Source organism: Plutella xylostella, chromosome 20 (assembly GCF_932276165.1).
Source record: "Plutella xylostella chromosome 20, ilPluXylo3.1, whole genome shotgun sequence".
Taxonomy (NCBI): domain Eukaryota; kingdom Metazoa; phylum Arthropoda; class Insecta; order Lepidoptera; family Plutellidae; genus Plutella; species Plutella xylostella.
In genome coordinates, this window is record NC_064000.1 from 7,534,962 (window position 1) to 7,550,322 (window position 15,361).

The 15,361-nt window shown below is 39.2% G+C and overlaps 1 protein-coding gene across 4 annotated transcripts; it reads left to right on the plus strand.

Moving 5' to 3' along the window:
• Window positions 1–1,160: 1,160 nt before the first annotated feature.
• Window positions 1,161–14,605, plus strand: LOC105395840 (partitioning defective 6 homolog beta). 4 transcript variants are annotated; one of them, XM_048628280.1, is made up of 8 exons: window positions 1,161–1,390; window positions 2,334–2,559; window positions 9,786–9,913; window positions 10,273–10,370; window positions 10,866–10,891; window positions 11,442–11,557; window positions 13,852–13,976; window positions 14,360–14,603. In XM_048628280.1, the coding sequence occupies exons 1-8, from the start codon at window positions 1,331–1,333 to the stop codon at window positions 14,466–14,468; spliced, it is 888 nt and encodes a 295-aa protein (XP_048484237.1). In that variant the 5' UTR covers window positions 1,161–1,330; the 3' UTR covers window positions 14,469–14,603. The 4 variants fall into 4 exon arrangements, with proteins under 4 accessions (XP_048484237.1, XP_048484235.1, XP_048484236.1 ...); XM_048628279.1 differs by having other exon boundaries at window positions 1,162–1,390; window positions 14,357–14,599; XM_048628278.1 differs by lacking the exon at window positions 11,442–11,557 and having other exon boundaries at window positions 10,866–11,034; window positions 14,360–14,605.
• Window positions 14,606–15,361: the final 756 nt, after the last annotated feature.

Genomic DNA, 15,361 nt, shown 5'->3' on the forward strand with positions numbered 1-15,361 from the left:
TAAACGATTATGACGTCACGACAGCCCGCCATCCTGACGGGAATTTCAAAGTGGTCGTGATGGTTGTAATTTTTTAACTTTCTTTAAAATACCTTAAATTACTTATTTTGGCGTTGATTTTTTTTTACTATAATAAAGTGATGTAAAACTATCCAATAAAAGTATAAAAAAAAATTACGCATATTCCCTATTCCAACAAAATATATTGTAGGAACAAAATTATTTAAAACAATTAGTGGTAGTATTTATTATTTTTGCATGGCAATTAAAAAATTATATTTTCTTTCATTTCACTCAAGCGATCCAAATACGAACTAGCGATATGAAAACGAGATCAAAGTATGTGTGTTCTGTGTTATGAATCGCGTTTTTGAACATTGCGGATTTCATCTCGTAACTCGTTCGTATCGCTTTACAAATATTTCGGTTGAGATCTTTGGTCGGCAGGTACCTTGAAATATGACAGTTGAATACTCGACTCGAGTAAGAATTCGCTCGAGTCGAGGAGATAGTAATGAACTAAGCATACAAATTTCACCTCAAGTGCTCGAGTCGAGTGGAGGAAATCTCGAGGAAACGATTAATAATATGGGTGTTAAAATAGTTTCTATAGTACACCCTCTGTATAAAGCAGTAGTTATACCTACAGCTGATTCACGCTACAACGTGTCTCCACCTGGCCGTGCTTCGTCCGGGGCACGGTGTATGAAGTTTGACACGGCTGCGGCTGGGCCACCCACAGTCAAGCATGAAACTTCATACAAAACTGCCCCTACCGCATACCGGGGCACGCCGCACGGCCCGGTCGAGACACGGTGTAGCGTGAATCATGTTTAAAACATGTATTATAGTATTTACTTTACACTATAGTAGTATAGACCATTACTATTCTAGCCCAGTGTCATAGCGTGAGGCTGCGTGAGGCCTTATTTTATTTCTTAAGTACCTATTAGTAAATCGCTCAGAATAATAAAGGTATCTTGCTGGTCGTCAAAATTATTTGGTGAAACGCAATGTTTTGCGTGGAATGGAGTGTAGTCAGTTTGTTTTGCATCTCATTTTTTTGATTGACCAATAGCAGAGAGTCCAAATACAAACGAATGCTTGTGATTGGAGGAATCGAATAATTAAATACTTTTTTCTAATAACCTAACCATACACATTGAAAACGTACTGACAAATTAGTACGACGCGAAACAGCCTTTTTGTAACAGCAATAATTTTATTGAAAACTTTGATTTTATACAATGTTTACTCGTGTTGTGGGAAGTGCCTAAATGTTTTAATAGTTAACTTGTTTTAGTTAGTGTTTAAAGTAATAGATGCCGAGATGTCGAAGAACAAAATACAAGCCAGAGTCGATAGCCAAAATGTTGAAGTCAAAACTAAGGTGAGAATTTTCTAATTTCCGTAGTGATCCCGTGAGTCACGCTATATTGGGCTCCTACACTGTTTGAAAACTGACCCTAGTTTGTAATCAGTGATGACGGGGTCCCTTTGAAATATGTATCACTCGTGTCTGTGATTAATCTGATTATCCAATGTTTGGGAAGTAACAGGTAGGTAATTAATTACCCAATTTCAAATTGACAGGTTTACCTTGTATTATCTTGAATCCAGAGCTAAATTATGTTATAATCCTTTAAGAACACTTTGACCATTATGATCTAGAGAGCAATGATATTGAGAATGATTTTATTGTTGGGTTCTTTTTAATATAAATTGTAACTGCATACTTTCTGACCCAAAATGAAACACCCTGACCTCCTCATCATGTGTAGGTCCAGTTGGCTCCAAGAGAGTGTCACTCCATCATTGTCTGAACCAGGACACTTGAATATTTCAATCTGAACATCACACAATGATGACCTGTCTACCCAATGTATAGTTGTTGGGTTGGCTAGTAGCACTATAGAATACAGAATACTATTCTATGATTATTACTATGTCTCAGAAATAGGGGTGTTCTTATAAATATAAGTTAAACATGACATGTATTTGTGTCTGTGTAATGTTAGCTTTGATGATTGAACACTATCCATGTAAACAAGTCTTTAAATAATAGGGGCAAAATTGTTCTGCTATTTTTAAAATATTATAGACAGGTGAAATTATGGTTTTAACTTTGGCCTAGATTAGGAGGATTACACAGATTATTATCACTAGGTTTACACATCTGATAAAATAGATAAAAATCAGTTTCATCATACTTTGAAACATTTCTTTACCTACTTACATGTAATCTGTTTCATATAAGACGTAAATATGCAACTTTATTGTATATAAATATTAGACATTAAATTTTCTTCACTAAAACAACCCACCTCTTGCAGTTTGATGCAGAATTCCGACGCTTCTCACTCAGCCGCTCCGAGAGGCTCAAGTATGAGGAGTTCCGCGCGCTCATCGAGAAGCTCCACCGACTGCACGACGTGGCCTTCCTCGTCTCCTACACGGACCCGAGGGACGGGGACCTGCTGCCCATCAACAATGATGATAACCTGGCCCGAGCGCTGATGAATGCCAAGCCACTGCTCAGGGTCATTGTTCAGAGGAAAGGTAAGTGCTGATAATTTACCCATTTTTTTCATTTTAAGTTTCCTTAGTAAGTATACTCTATCTTGCCAATGAATTTATATAAAACTTTTCAGTAATAGTTTGTTACTTTGTGACGGCCAGCCAACATCATATTAGGCAGAGCCTAGGTACTCAACAAGTAGTTGTCAATCAAGTTATTTAAAAATTTACACAAATGGATAGATGCAGTATGTTTATCCTGGGTGGGATTCAAATGTTAACCCTGTGCCTGGAAGCAGTTTCTTACATCATTGTACTTATAAATTGAATGATACAAAATTAATTTACGCATCATTCTAGGCCCACGGTCAAGGGTGTGAGTTTTTTTTAATTTATAGCAAGCTAGTTAATCACTTAATCACTCTCTGTCTCATCTTCAATTCAGATAAACCTTGTTTTTCAATGAATTAACTATTTAACAGTATGTGTAATTACAATCAACATGTGTATCCATTGTCTGTTCTGTGTGGGAACTAACACACAACATTTAAACTTCATGTTCTGTTAGATAAAAAGGTGAGGGTTATCTATTGCTCTCATAAAGAAATAATTATAATTAATTTGATATCTGTTTCATTCACTTTAATAGATAGACAGATAGTAATTTATTTGTACACATTAACATCACATTTACTGGTCTTATCACTTGGAAAAAAAATCATCTCGACAACCTTTGGGTGCTTGCTACTCCAGTTTACTCGGGAGCTAGGCTGGCTGAGCTGAAATCAAGGGGATATGTACAAAGGTTCCACTCGAGAGAGCCAGGTACAGGAACTTCGCCCCCTACCAGAATAGAATAGAACCTTTGGGTGAAAGGATATGCGGTCTAATAGGGCCATTTTTCTTTCAGTTACAGTATTTTTGGGTTCAATGGCATATAATCAGTAATTAATTATCAGTTATTGAGATAAGGACATGATTTAACAATCCACTTTAAATATATTCAGCAACTTGGGTTACTGACTTATTTGTTATAATCCGTGGGAGTTATGTGATATAAAATATCCTATTAGGTAAATCTCATACTGTTTATCACTGTGCCAAAATGCGTGCAGCTGTTTAGACGTAAACACTTTCGCATTGATAATATTAATAGGATTCGCCAATTTGTCAGTTGTGAAAGCTAGAAAACCAGTTCGACGAATCACAGCTTAAAAGCTCATCAATTATTTTCGTGGGAACTCTCACTTCTTCTGTGTTGCCTACTAAGGTTGAGTGGGTTTTATTATTATTATTAATGTTCGTTTATTTATAACATTTCTTAATACTACATACATAGTGCTATTAAACCTAATAACGTTTGTATGGACACTGCCTCAGTCGTGATTATGATCGCCATTCATAATCAAAGAAAGAATCTAGTTCTAGGTCATTCTACGCATTCAGGGAAGGGAACTCCCTGACTAAAGGGACTACCAGGCTGCATCAGACGTAGGTATGGTGAACTTTGGGGAACCCCAGTATCATAATAGGCAATATTCTTAGCGTGCTGAAATAATTCGCTATTCTTTTCACGAATTTCCAAAATTCTTTTACACAAGTTGTTTAGAATGAGCTCCTGAGTCACCCGTTTTCGGCTTACTGTTCTTCTTTTGCAACACCCTGTATAGCGTACCGTTGATGCGTCGCTCTGAGAGGCTCCTTAGGAAATATCCTATAGAAAATAATATATTAATATAAATTTCAAAAGATCGAAGGTATATGCGATGCTACACGCAAAGTGATACGGTGCCTTACGAAGCCATAGTTAACAGTACTCGCTCGGCGACATCATTCTTATTATATTATTTACTACGATAAGTTATATTATGTGTATATCTATCTTGACGAGAGAACTCAGCATTCCACCTCTATGGTTCACCGTACTGAACCATCTTGAATATTATATAATTAGGTATGTACAAAATTTATGAAAAATAATGATGTGACCTAATTTTTAATTCAGTTTCATTTACTATTGACTTCAGTCGTCCATAAATACTAATAATTTATTATTAATTACTTCACCTAATTTCTATAAATCGAGGGTATAACACTCATTAAATTTTATGAACCGCCTATTTGACCCGTGTCAACTTAATGAGGCAATTAACTTTATATAGGGTATTATGATTCAAGGTTTTTTCTATTGGATTTTCGGCCAAATAAAAACACCAACGAATATTGAGAAATTAATTATTATTTTTTCATCAGGCTTTATCATCATCATTCGACGGTAATCGTCCACTGATGGACGTACACTTGTCTATATGTATAAGAGTACTTTAACACTTAGTCCTCGGCCTTCCTTGTCGTGCAGCAGGGCTGAGGGCGTCCCACGCTACGTTTGCCCCACCGGCCATCGGTTCTTCGGCATATATGGCCGGCTTTCTGCCATTTTACTTTTTACCCCCGATATCCGACTCCAAGAAAGCGAGCAGATTACATGAAGTTATTTTCACAATATTACGAGTAATTACAACAAGTATTCGAACTTCGGCACCTCAACGCTAAACTAACATGGCGACGCCATTCTATGCTAATGAGCTCCTTACCCGACCCGTTTACGATATTTAAACGAACTAGATGGAGTGTCAGTGCAAAAGAAACGTCTTGACAAATAACACCCCACTTCTACCACTGAGCTCTTATTTAGAATTAGTTCGGTTAGAAGATTAATAAATAACTATTATAATTTTTGTGACTTTATTCGTTGTATAATGGTTCATTTGGTTTCACTTAAAACGGTTCGACAGTAAACAAAACGCGGACAGTTTTTTTCTTTGTTTTTTTTATGTGAGACACCATCTTGTCCGTATATTGACAATCTAAGCGTCGCGAAGACGCGCAGTGGGCGAACAATGTGCTGTTACATTTTTTGTCATCACCTATTGTTGCATGTTGATGTCGGATCCTTACTCCACCGTAAGCCTCGAGGGTTACTGTAGTTTGCCAAAAAAAGAGAAGAATGTGAGCTGTCGTTCAATCGGTATGTTTAAAACAACGAGATAGATTCGTGCCTATATGTATAACCACGATTCGTACACATTTCTTAAGCTAGTGAGATCCCTTTACGCTTTTGATTTGAACCCACCTAGCAGGGAAATTATGCTCATCAGGACTTTTGCTTATCAACGCCAACTATATTTTTATTAATGCCAGCCACAGAAAATCGCTACGAGTCATGGTATACACATTATAAAGGTTGTCTGATAGAGATTGCTTTTAGCAATTTAGGCCGCCTTTTTGTACTAAGTATTTTATTTATAAGTTGTCATATTGTAATGCTTTCTTTAATGAAGTGCAAAATAAAAGAGTATTGTGTTCTTTAAAATGGACAGCGTTTTCCCCACTGACTAAACGCCCTAAGGATTTTAATAGCCGTAGGCATATGTCCTTATCTTGTATCCTTCAGATTTTCGACTGATTCTATTTATAATGCCACTTCATGTTTCTATAAAAGAAACAAACCAACTCCGATTATTATTGTTTATCAATGCCGATATACGAAAAAACACATTTATCTACGAGTTATTAGGGCTTTGAACTTGGATCTAGATTTCTAATCTCACGGCTACTGGGTCAGCGCGTTAGTTACAATATTAAATTGCGTTTTATTACATTATACATATAAATAACAGTTAGTTCTACATGTGTACATGTGTATCCGATGCTGATCTGATCTGGCCGTGATCTCTACAAAGCGTACTGCCCGACACATAACTAACAATTATGTACTGTACCTGCATACATATATACGTTTAGTACTTTATGTACAGTGAACTATATAATATGTGTTAGAGACTATTTTACATATATTTAGAGTCTGAATTAAATTAAAGCACAAAACATAAATGGGGTAGTAAAATTATCCTCGATCAGATGATCAGGGACACATATAATTCGTAGTATAGTGCCACAAACTTATCTGTTCCGGTGAGAGCGAACTAAATTGGTCCATACCTGTCCATACCTCATTACTTACTGTACTAATGAATTTCATATTGACATAGATTATATGGACCAATTTAGTTCGCTCTCACCGGAACAGATAAGTTTGTGGCACTATAAGTATATTTGTGGGGTTTGGAACTCAGAGGAAGTGTCTATGGTGAGGAATGACAGAGTGTGAGAAAAAGGAAGAAGAGTGAAAGACGAAAGACGTGTATTATTTGGATTAATTTTAATAAAAAACTGAATAAAAGCCGATTAAATCTAAAAGCCAGTATTTTCAATACCACAATTGGGGGCTCGGCCGCGATTTAAACCTAAAAATATCAGATTGGCAAGATTTATTTGGCGAAATTCAAAATTCTAAATACGGTGTAGCGGCCATTTTTGGAGATTGGCCGTGGAAAAGACGGGAAGACGACGGGGGCATTTTTTTTAAAGACGATTAAAAATTGCACCACTACGACGACGACGACGACGCCACGACAGTGAAAACAAAAAAAAAAAAAAACTCCTCATGTACGACGACGGAGAACGTGGGGACTCAAGGAAAACGACGACGAAGACGACGAGGACGGGGGCGGCAGCAGCGGCAACGGCGGGGTGTTCAGCAAACATGATGAACTACGCGGAGGAGCTGGTGCCGAAATTCAGCGGGCAGGACAGAATGTATGTGGCCTCGCGATGGGTGGAGGACATAGAAGACAACGCGGAGATCTTCGGATGGTCAGCATTACAGCAGCTGGTGGTGGCCCGTAGATCGCTGACGGGGACGGCGGCGCTATGGATTCGGGCTGAAAAGCCATTCAAAACATGGGACGCGCTGAAGTCGGCGTGTGTGGGGTTTGGAACTCAGAGGAAGTGTCTATGGTGAGGAATGACAGAGTGTGAGAAAAAGGAAGAAGAGTGAAAGACGAAAGACGTGTATTATTTGGATAAATTTTAATAAAAAACTGAATAAAAGCCGATTAAATCTAAAAGCCAGTATTTTCAATACCACATATTTATTCCTTGAAAGATCTTCGATCAAGCGTACAGTACCAAGGTTAGTTCAATAGTGAACAATAAGGCAGCGTTCCCACTACGCCGGACCGGCAGATCTGCCGAAAACCGGACACCGGACAGAGTGTTCACATTACATCGGATCCCGGAAGAAATTCAGACAGTCCTCAGTTGAATTTGGACCTGCGCGCACAATGGACGACGAAATTGTTGTGTTGTGGTGGTATCTTAATAGAAGGCAAAATAAAAGAAAACATTGGGTACCCCTATTTTACGGGAAAGATTTTCCATGCTTTTCATTTTACATCCAGGGGCGAGGGGAGCACGAGCGGGGCGAGCGGGGGACAGATACCGGCACAAACTCGTTCACATTACTCCGGGCCCGGTCGTTCTACCGGCAATTCGTAGTGACAAAACGTTCGGTAGAAATGCCGGGCTCGGCAAAAATGCCGGACCCGGGATAATGTGAATAGCTTCATATAAATTGTACAGCCACTAGCTCTTCCGGCAGATTTACCGGCGCGGCAGATCTGCCGGTCCGGCGTAGTGGGAACGCTGCCTAAATTGAAAAGCCGCAAAGGTTAATTACAGCCGCCACTCAATCTACAAATAAAGCATCCTAAACACAAAAATAGCATCAATTACTAAGCTTCCCAACAGCAATTTGTCCTAACCACGGTATAGTAATGCTTACTCGCAAAGGCGCGTCTATTTGTGTTATCATACTAAAATACAAGTCGTTAATCACAAAAAACATTTTTGTTCTATGTCTACAAATTATTGGCTTGATATATCTTTTCCCGCGTATTCACTTCACCTGAAAAGGTTTTCCCGTGGGATTTCATGGGATAAAAAGAAGCTGGAGCTGCTATTTGTTAATTTAGTGTGTCAGATACATACTAAATGGATCCAGCCGTTTTCCTGACAAATAATAACAGAGATGCACACCAACTTCCGTTTACTAGGATAGTATGAAGATGATAGGTGTTGGTGACCGGCAAAGACTGTGAACACGGGTAAATTGATCACGTGACGCGTCCCCCACCGACCCACGGCCATGCATCGCTGGAGCGAGACCGCCTCTTCTCGATTCATACGCTCCTGGTACTTTTGATTACAATTTACATGTGAAAATAGATCGGATTGTTACTAGTAGGACTCTTGTGAGTTATGTTGACCTAGTCATTGTTTCCAGATATTAAATTAATATTATTTTTTTTATCATGCTTCAGTTATAAGTAAAGGATTTCTCGTCTCAATGTATAGCATATTATGTACCTCTATTACATAATGGTAAATATAAACGAACAGGAAAATATGTAGATATATTTAATTGCGATGCTATGTGCGTCTGACTGACGTGCATAAATATTAGACATGGTACATATTGCATTTAATTAAAACCATTATGTATAGTATCGTATATTATTTTGGTAGGTTGATAATATGCATAGGTTTTTATTTGATTGCTTTTCGAATACATCCAATATCTACCTACTAATAATATAATGCAATAGTCACTTATCAATTAGGAACAATCAAGTTATTATCCATAGTATTTACTAATCATATACTTAAGATAAATGCTTAGTCATACAACAAACATATTTGCAGCTAAGAACCATTCGTATTTGAACACCTGAAGTTGGGTTTCTATGCCTGTGTCTATGTTTGCCTCTGGTTGAGAAATTCTTTGATGCTATATTAGGAATGTGGTCTAGGAAATAGATGTTATAAGGTTATGTAGCAATAAGAAATATATTTCCTTTATTTGGATCGGTTAATGTAGTTCTGCGCTAGAATATAGTTATGTTTTATTTATAACTTTACTAGTTTAGTTTCGCTTGTCTTAAAAGTTTGAAAACGTATAATTCCTCAATTCATCCAATCACCAATTCTATCTACGAGTAGGTCTTTGTATTATAGAATGTCGCAGTATGCCTAGTATGTGCATACCTGATATTTATAAACATACACACAAGAACAGCTACTCCTTTGTGGGGTAGGCAGAGGTACATTTCTACACGGTGTAGGTGCCCTTTTTAATCACCCACAGTCATGATTGGACACATCTACAGAGTCCTGAAAACTGTTCCATTGCCTTTCCCCCACCATCGTTGAGGGTACCCTCAAAATGAGGCTAAGCTACTTATTAATTTATTACTTTTCACCCTTATAAAAGCATATTCTATTCTGATAGATGATGAAGTTCCTGTAAATGGTTCTCTCTAGAATGTTTTTGACATTAAAATATTGTTTTCATCTGTTTCTTCCAGGCGACAGCCTCGAGGAGCTGAACGGCTACGGCACCATGCGGCCGCGGAACCTCATCTCGAGCATCCTCAGCGGCACGCCGGCCAAGAACAAGGGGCTGGCCATCTCCAACCCGCACGATTTTAGAATGGTGAGTGCGATTTGTCATTTTAGGTCATTTCTGAAAGCCGAATGTCGATCATTCCTGAAAACCTAGGTTTTTATTTCAAATTAAAGTCGCTCAGACGAAAGCACAGATTAAAATTAATACACGAAACAAAAGCGAACGAATACTATGATGATGATCATGAGGGCTACGACAGATGAGGGAACTAGGTACTCACTGAATACCAGTAACTGTTCAAAACTGTGTTCAGGTTCAGTGTTACAAATTTCTATTCCATAAATGATTAGAATTTCTATTCCATATTCCATAATTGTGTAGAAAGGTTACTCAATCAATATTAAGTTATCCATCTACCTAATGTAATAAATATCCTTTCATTTCAGGTATCAGCAATCATAGATGTAGACATAGTGCCCGAGACGTGCAGAAGAGTCAAACTACTGAAGCATGGCTCCGACAGGCCTTTAGGATTTTTTATAAGGTAAGTTTTTTATGTTCGATTATCAAACGTAACCTTTTGGATTCCCGTCCGTTTATTTTATGCTTAAACTTTCCTGAATTCTCACTGAGCAGTTATAGACATCACACAACACAAGCATATGGATACGCAAGACCCGAGAGAAATATCTTTCTTTAAACAAATATCTACTCAAGCCGGAGATCCAACCTCGGACCACAGCCCCCAATTCAACGGTCTCCCCAGCTACACGTCCAAACATCTGACAATTCTTGTCACTAAATCACGGTGTATATCCCCAACAGAGACGGTATATACCGTATATACCGTCTCTGTTGGGGATATACACCGAGTCACCCCGCACTGGATAAGTATAGCAAGACAGAGCAAATATTTAAATTCTTAAACAAACACCTTTCTGCTTTGAGCGGGGACCCTCAGCTCCCAAGTCAGCGCTCTCCCCAACTACACTACCAAGCGCCTAACGATTCTCACAAAATCCCCTTCCACATTCCACAGGGACGGCACGTCAGTCCGCGTCACGCCTCACGGTGTGGAGCGCGCGGCCGGCATCTTCATATCGCGGCTGGTGCCGGGCGGGCTGGCTGAGTCCACCGGCTTGTTAGCCGTTAATGATGAAGTGCTGGAGGTGAACGGGATTGATGTGGCTAGCAAGACTCTAGATCAAGTGAGTTGGGAGCCATGTTGAATTATAGAGAGGGTTTTTTAGATTGAAGCGGCTCCATTGCTAGTGCTGGTGTGTATTTTGAATCAGATCGATGCCATTTTATATGCAAGCCCATTTGCAATTTCGGCAGTGGCATTTTTACTGTAGCGACGCTATATTTCGATAAGGTGTGTATTTTGAATGTAAGCGTTATAAGTGTTGACGACCATTTTGAACGATATCAGCGCCATTTTGTTTAATTGCATCGCTACAATATAGTGGTGCAATTGCTCGACCAGATATGTATTTTGATATGGATCGACGCCATCTTAAATAAAAGCGTCGCCATGAATTAAAACCACCATTAGCAATCACATCTTAGTGATTGCCCCCACAACGCTATTAGCAATCACATCTCGCTGATATCGCTCACGGCGTGGAGCGCGCGGCCGGCATCTTCATCTCGCGGCTGGTGCCGGGCGGGCTGGCCGAGTCCACGGGCTTGTTAGATGTTAACGATGTCGCCAGCAAGACTCTAGATCAGGTAAGCCGCCATTTTGAAAGATTTGCAATTTAGGAGGCGCCATTTGCAATTGAAGCGACGCCATAGTTCGATAAGGTGTGTGTTTTGGATTCAATCGACGCCATTTTGGATTAAAGCTTCGTAATTTTGTGTTCGGCAGCCATTTCGAACGAGACCGGCGCCATTTTGAATAAAAGCGTCACCATTTTGTCGTTTATAACAGCGTATTTGGCGTCCATTTTTAATCAAACTACGGTATTCGCAATAGGGAATATGCAAGTGGTTCAAATAAAGGTCAAATATTATTTATAATAAACTTTGTTGTTTCATAACTACGACTCCATCATTATTTTTGATTATAATTTATTTTTGAGCAAGTAAATGAAGTTGAAAAGTACAAAAAAACCTCGGTAAATTCTAACTTCCGAGAAACGTCACCCATTTTCTTAGGGCGGATGTGACGTCATAATTCTTTATATATCAATCTCAGAATAATAATTTCTTTGCGTTTGCGTATAGTTAAATAAATGTCAAGTGTAAACAAAGAAATGTTAATGTCACCGAGTATTTGTGATGCTCGTTGTGATCAGATACGATGGATCACATAAAAAAATTTCCAATACGAGTAGATCCTAGCCTCCTATAACCTCTCCACTTCTTGTTTGATATGCTTGTTTGTTTGCAAAGTGTAGGACTTTTTATATTTTTTGTTGGTAGTGTATGGGCTGCCACTAGTTGTTCTATTGTAATGAGGCGTAAACAGCCATTCGCTAGTCAACGAGCCACTCAAATATGCTCCATATTGCAACACAATAAAATTAAATTTGTATTGTAAGTAGGTATTATGACATGAACATGACACAAGTTGCTCTTTCTACTTTTAGGTTATAATGGCAGTCGTTAGTATATTTCAAAAGTTGTTATTTTTTTCTAAATTAAGTTATGGAAGAATTCTCGTAATCAGAAGAACTGGACAAATTAAATTTATTACGCAGTATGAACGAGTAAACTGTGGCCAGCTGCGGAAAAGGACAGCAAAGACTATTGAAAAGTCGAGAGCCGTGTGCCCAAATATTAGTGAATATGCATATATTTTTATACTCTTATTCGATAGTTTAGATAAGGGGGTTTAGACCTTTGAGATATGCACAATGGTTCCATTCAAGAGAGCCAGGTGCAGGTTCTTACACCCCCACAGATAATAGAATAGAATGACCCACTAACCCTAGTCTCTCTTACTGAGAACCAAAGTTACAGTAAGTACTTACATACAATACAAATATTACTTTATATTCATATTGCCATAATAGCGTAATATTGTGTACAAAGGTCCTCTGGTTTGCGCGCTCCCATTTCAAAAGAGCTACTAGCAGCTATTTACGAGCTCCCATTACAAAACAGCCACTGGTCACACTTTATTACCATTATAAAACAGCCACTGATCACACTTTATACACTTCCTTTTTCGTTTGTTACCATGACAACACTGGTTTGTTGAAAATACAAAAGTACTCTGTGATTACTTGATTAGGTAAAAAATCTATGCCGACTGACGGGACTCATTATTCTGAGCCGTGAAATTAAACGATTATGACGTCACGATAGCCCGCCATCCTGACGGGAATTTCAAAGTGGTCGTGATGGTTGTAATTTTTTAACTTTCTTTAAAATACCTTAAATTACTTATTTTGGCGTTGAATTTTTTTTACTATAATAAAGTGATGTAAAACTATCCAATAAAAGTATTAAAAAAAATTACGCATATTCCCTATTGCACCTTGGTGATATCGCTCGCCGTCGGCGCCGTTTGCCGATCGTCGGCAAACGGCGTGTCGGTCGCCCCCCAACCCGTTGGTCTGATGATCTGCGGAAGGTAGCGGGAAGCCGCTGGATGCAGATGGCGGGTGACCGTTTGGGGTGGCGATCGTTAGGAGAGGCCTATGTCCAACAGTGGACTACGGAAGGCTGAGAGAGAGAGAGAGAGATATCGCTCGCGGCGCTATGTCTTCATCTCTGTGCCGGTGCCGGGCGGGCTGGCCGACTCCTGCTCCACTGGCCTGCTGTGTTTATAGACACTTATGGAGATTCCTCACATTAACGGTCCCTTTCCACCACAGTTGTGCTATGCAGCTATGCTGCTATTGGTGGAATAAAACGCATGTAATCTATAGCAACGTGGCATAGCAAACCTCTGGTGGAAAAGCAACCTATTATCGAGAACCTTACAAAACAACAACCCAAACTGTAAATACCTTACTTAATACTACAATTTCACCGCATTCACCCACTAAACCCCTCACCACCTCTCCCCGCAGGTGACAGACATGATGGTGGCCAACTCGTCCAACCTCATCATCACGGTGCGGCCGGCCAACCAGCGCGCGCCGCCCGCGCCCGAGCCCGCGCGGTCGCTGCCTGCTAGTGAACATGATGATGATAGGTAATGGAATGAGGCTTATTATGCCGGTGACAAACGCTTTCCCAGTTCTAAAGTCTGTTTTCTAGTTCTAACAGTCGATTGATACGTCTCTTAATTACGGGATAATCATCTGTTGGTGAACCGTTCAGAATCGACAAGCTAAGAAAAGTGTCATACACGTTTCCATATACCCCTCGTTGTCGACGCTCAACTTTAGTAAATGTCTTAACAATGGAAGTATTTTCATACTTTATTGGAAAAAAAATATTTATGTATTCTAACTTTAATGCATCCATCTGCTCTGTTTGTTTCCTTAACAATAATAAAATTAAAACTCTTTTAATTTCACACCCACCCTAAAACTAAATACCCGATACTAACCCTAAAATCTCCCCCCACAGCAGTAGACTAGACCAGGACGACCAAGACGAGGTGGTGGACCTGACGGCCGCCACGCTGACCGACCCGCCCGACGCACACACGCAGGACGACGGACAGATACTGCACCTCTAGCCGGCCGGAGCGGTCAAGAAATGGGAGGAGCTAAGGAATTTGTGTTACTTTTATCTTTGCACATTTTACACTCGTATGGAATCTTAAAATTGGTGAAAGATATGTCGATTTGGAGTCTCAGATGCAGGGTGACGGACAGATGCTACACCTCTGGTTAGCAAACTTTGAATTGGCTAACTCAATTCAGATAAAGGATGACTGAAACATAGCTCTAGCCGGTGACAGTGGTAAACATTGGTAGAGATTTCTCACTTTTATATCGGCACATTTTACACGCATATTTTTTTCGGAGTCTTCGAATTGGCAAATCTTACTCGATTTAGAGTGGCACAAAGTTACAGGTTAGATGCCTGCACAGACCATATAACGAAGAACTAGTATGAAAAATAAGTAGCTAAAAGGTGGCGGGGTGTGCGAGGAAAGTTAATTTTGTTTTCATTGGATCGAATCAAATGTCATCAATATCGAATCAACCAATGACAGTGTGGCGGGGGCCTACTCATATTCTTCTAATATGTTGGCGAGAGTGAAGCTCTGCGAAAGCCCTGGCAGGATTATATTTGTAAGTACTTACATTCCTTACCATACGGCCTAACACATCTACAATGGTATTGTCATTATCTAAATACATATATGTTATCTTCTACCAGTATAAGGTTACGCGTTCAAAACATCTAATTTAAGATTTCGTCTGTTTGAAAATGTGTAGATAAATAGGTAAACGTATTTTATGATTTCTTGGCTCTGTCAAAACCGGGTAAAATAATGCTCTATTGTATTTTTTCAAATTAATTGCGGACAATAAAAAAAGCAATTTTATAACATTAAGTGTCAAATCCATCCAATACATTAAATAAATGCCTAAATTAAGGAATAAGTGTGTCTTAAAATAT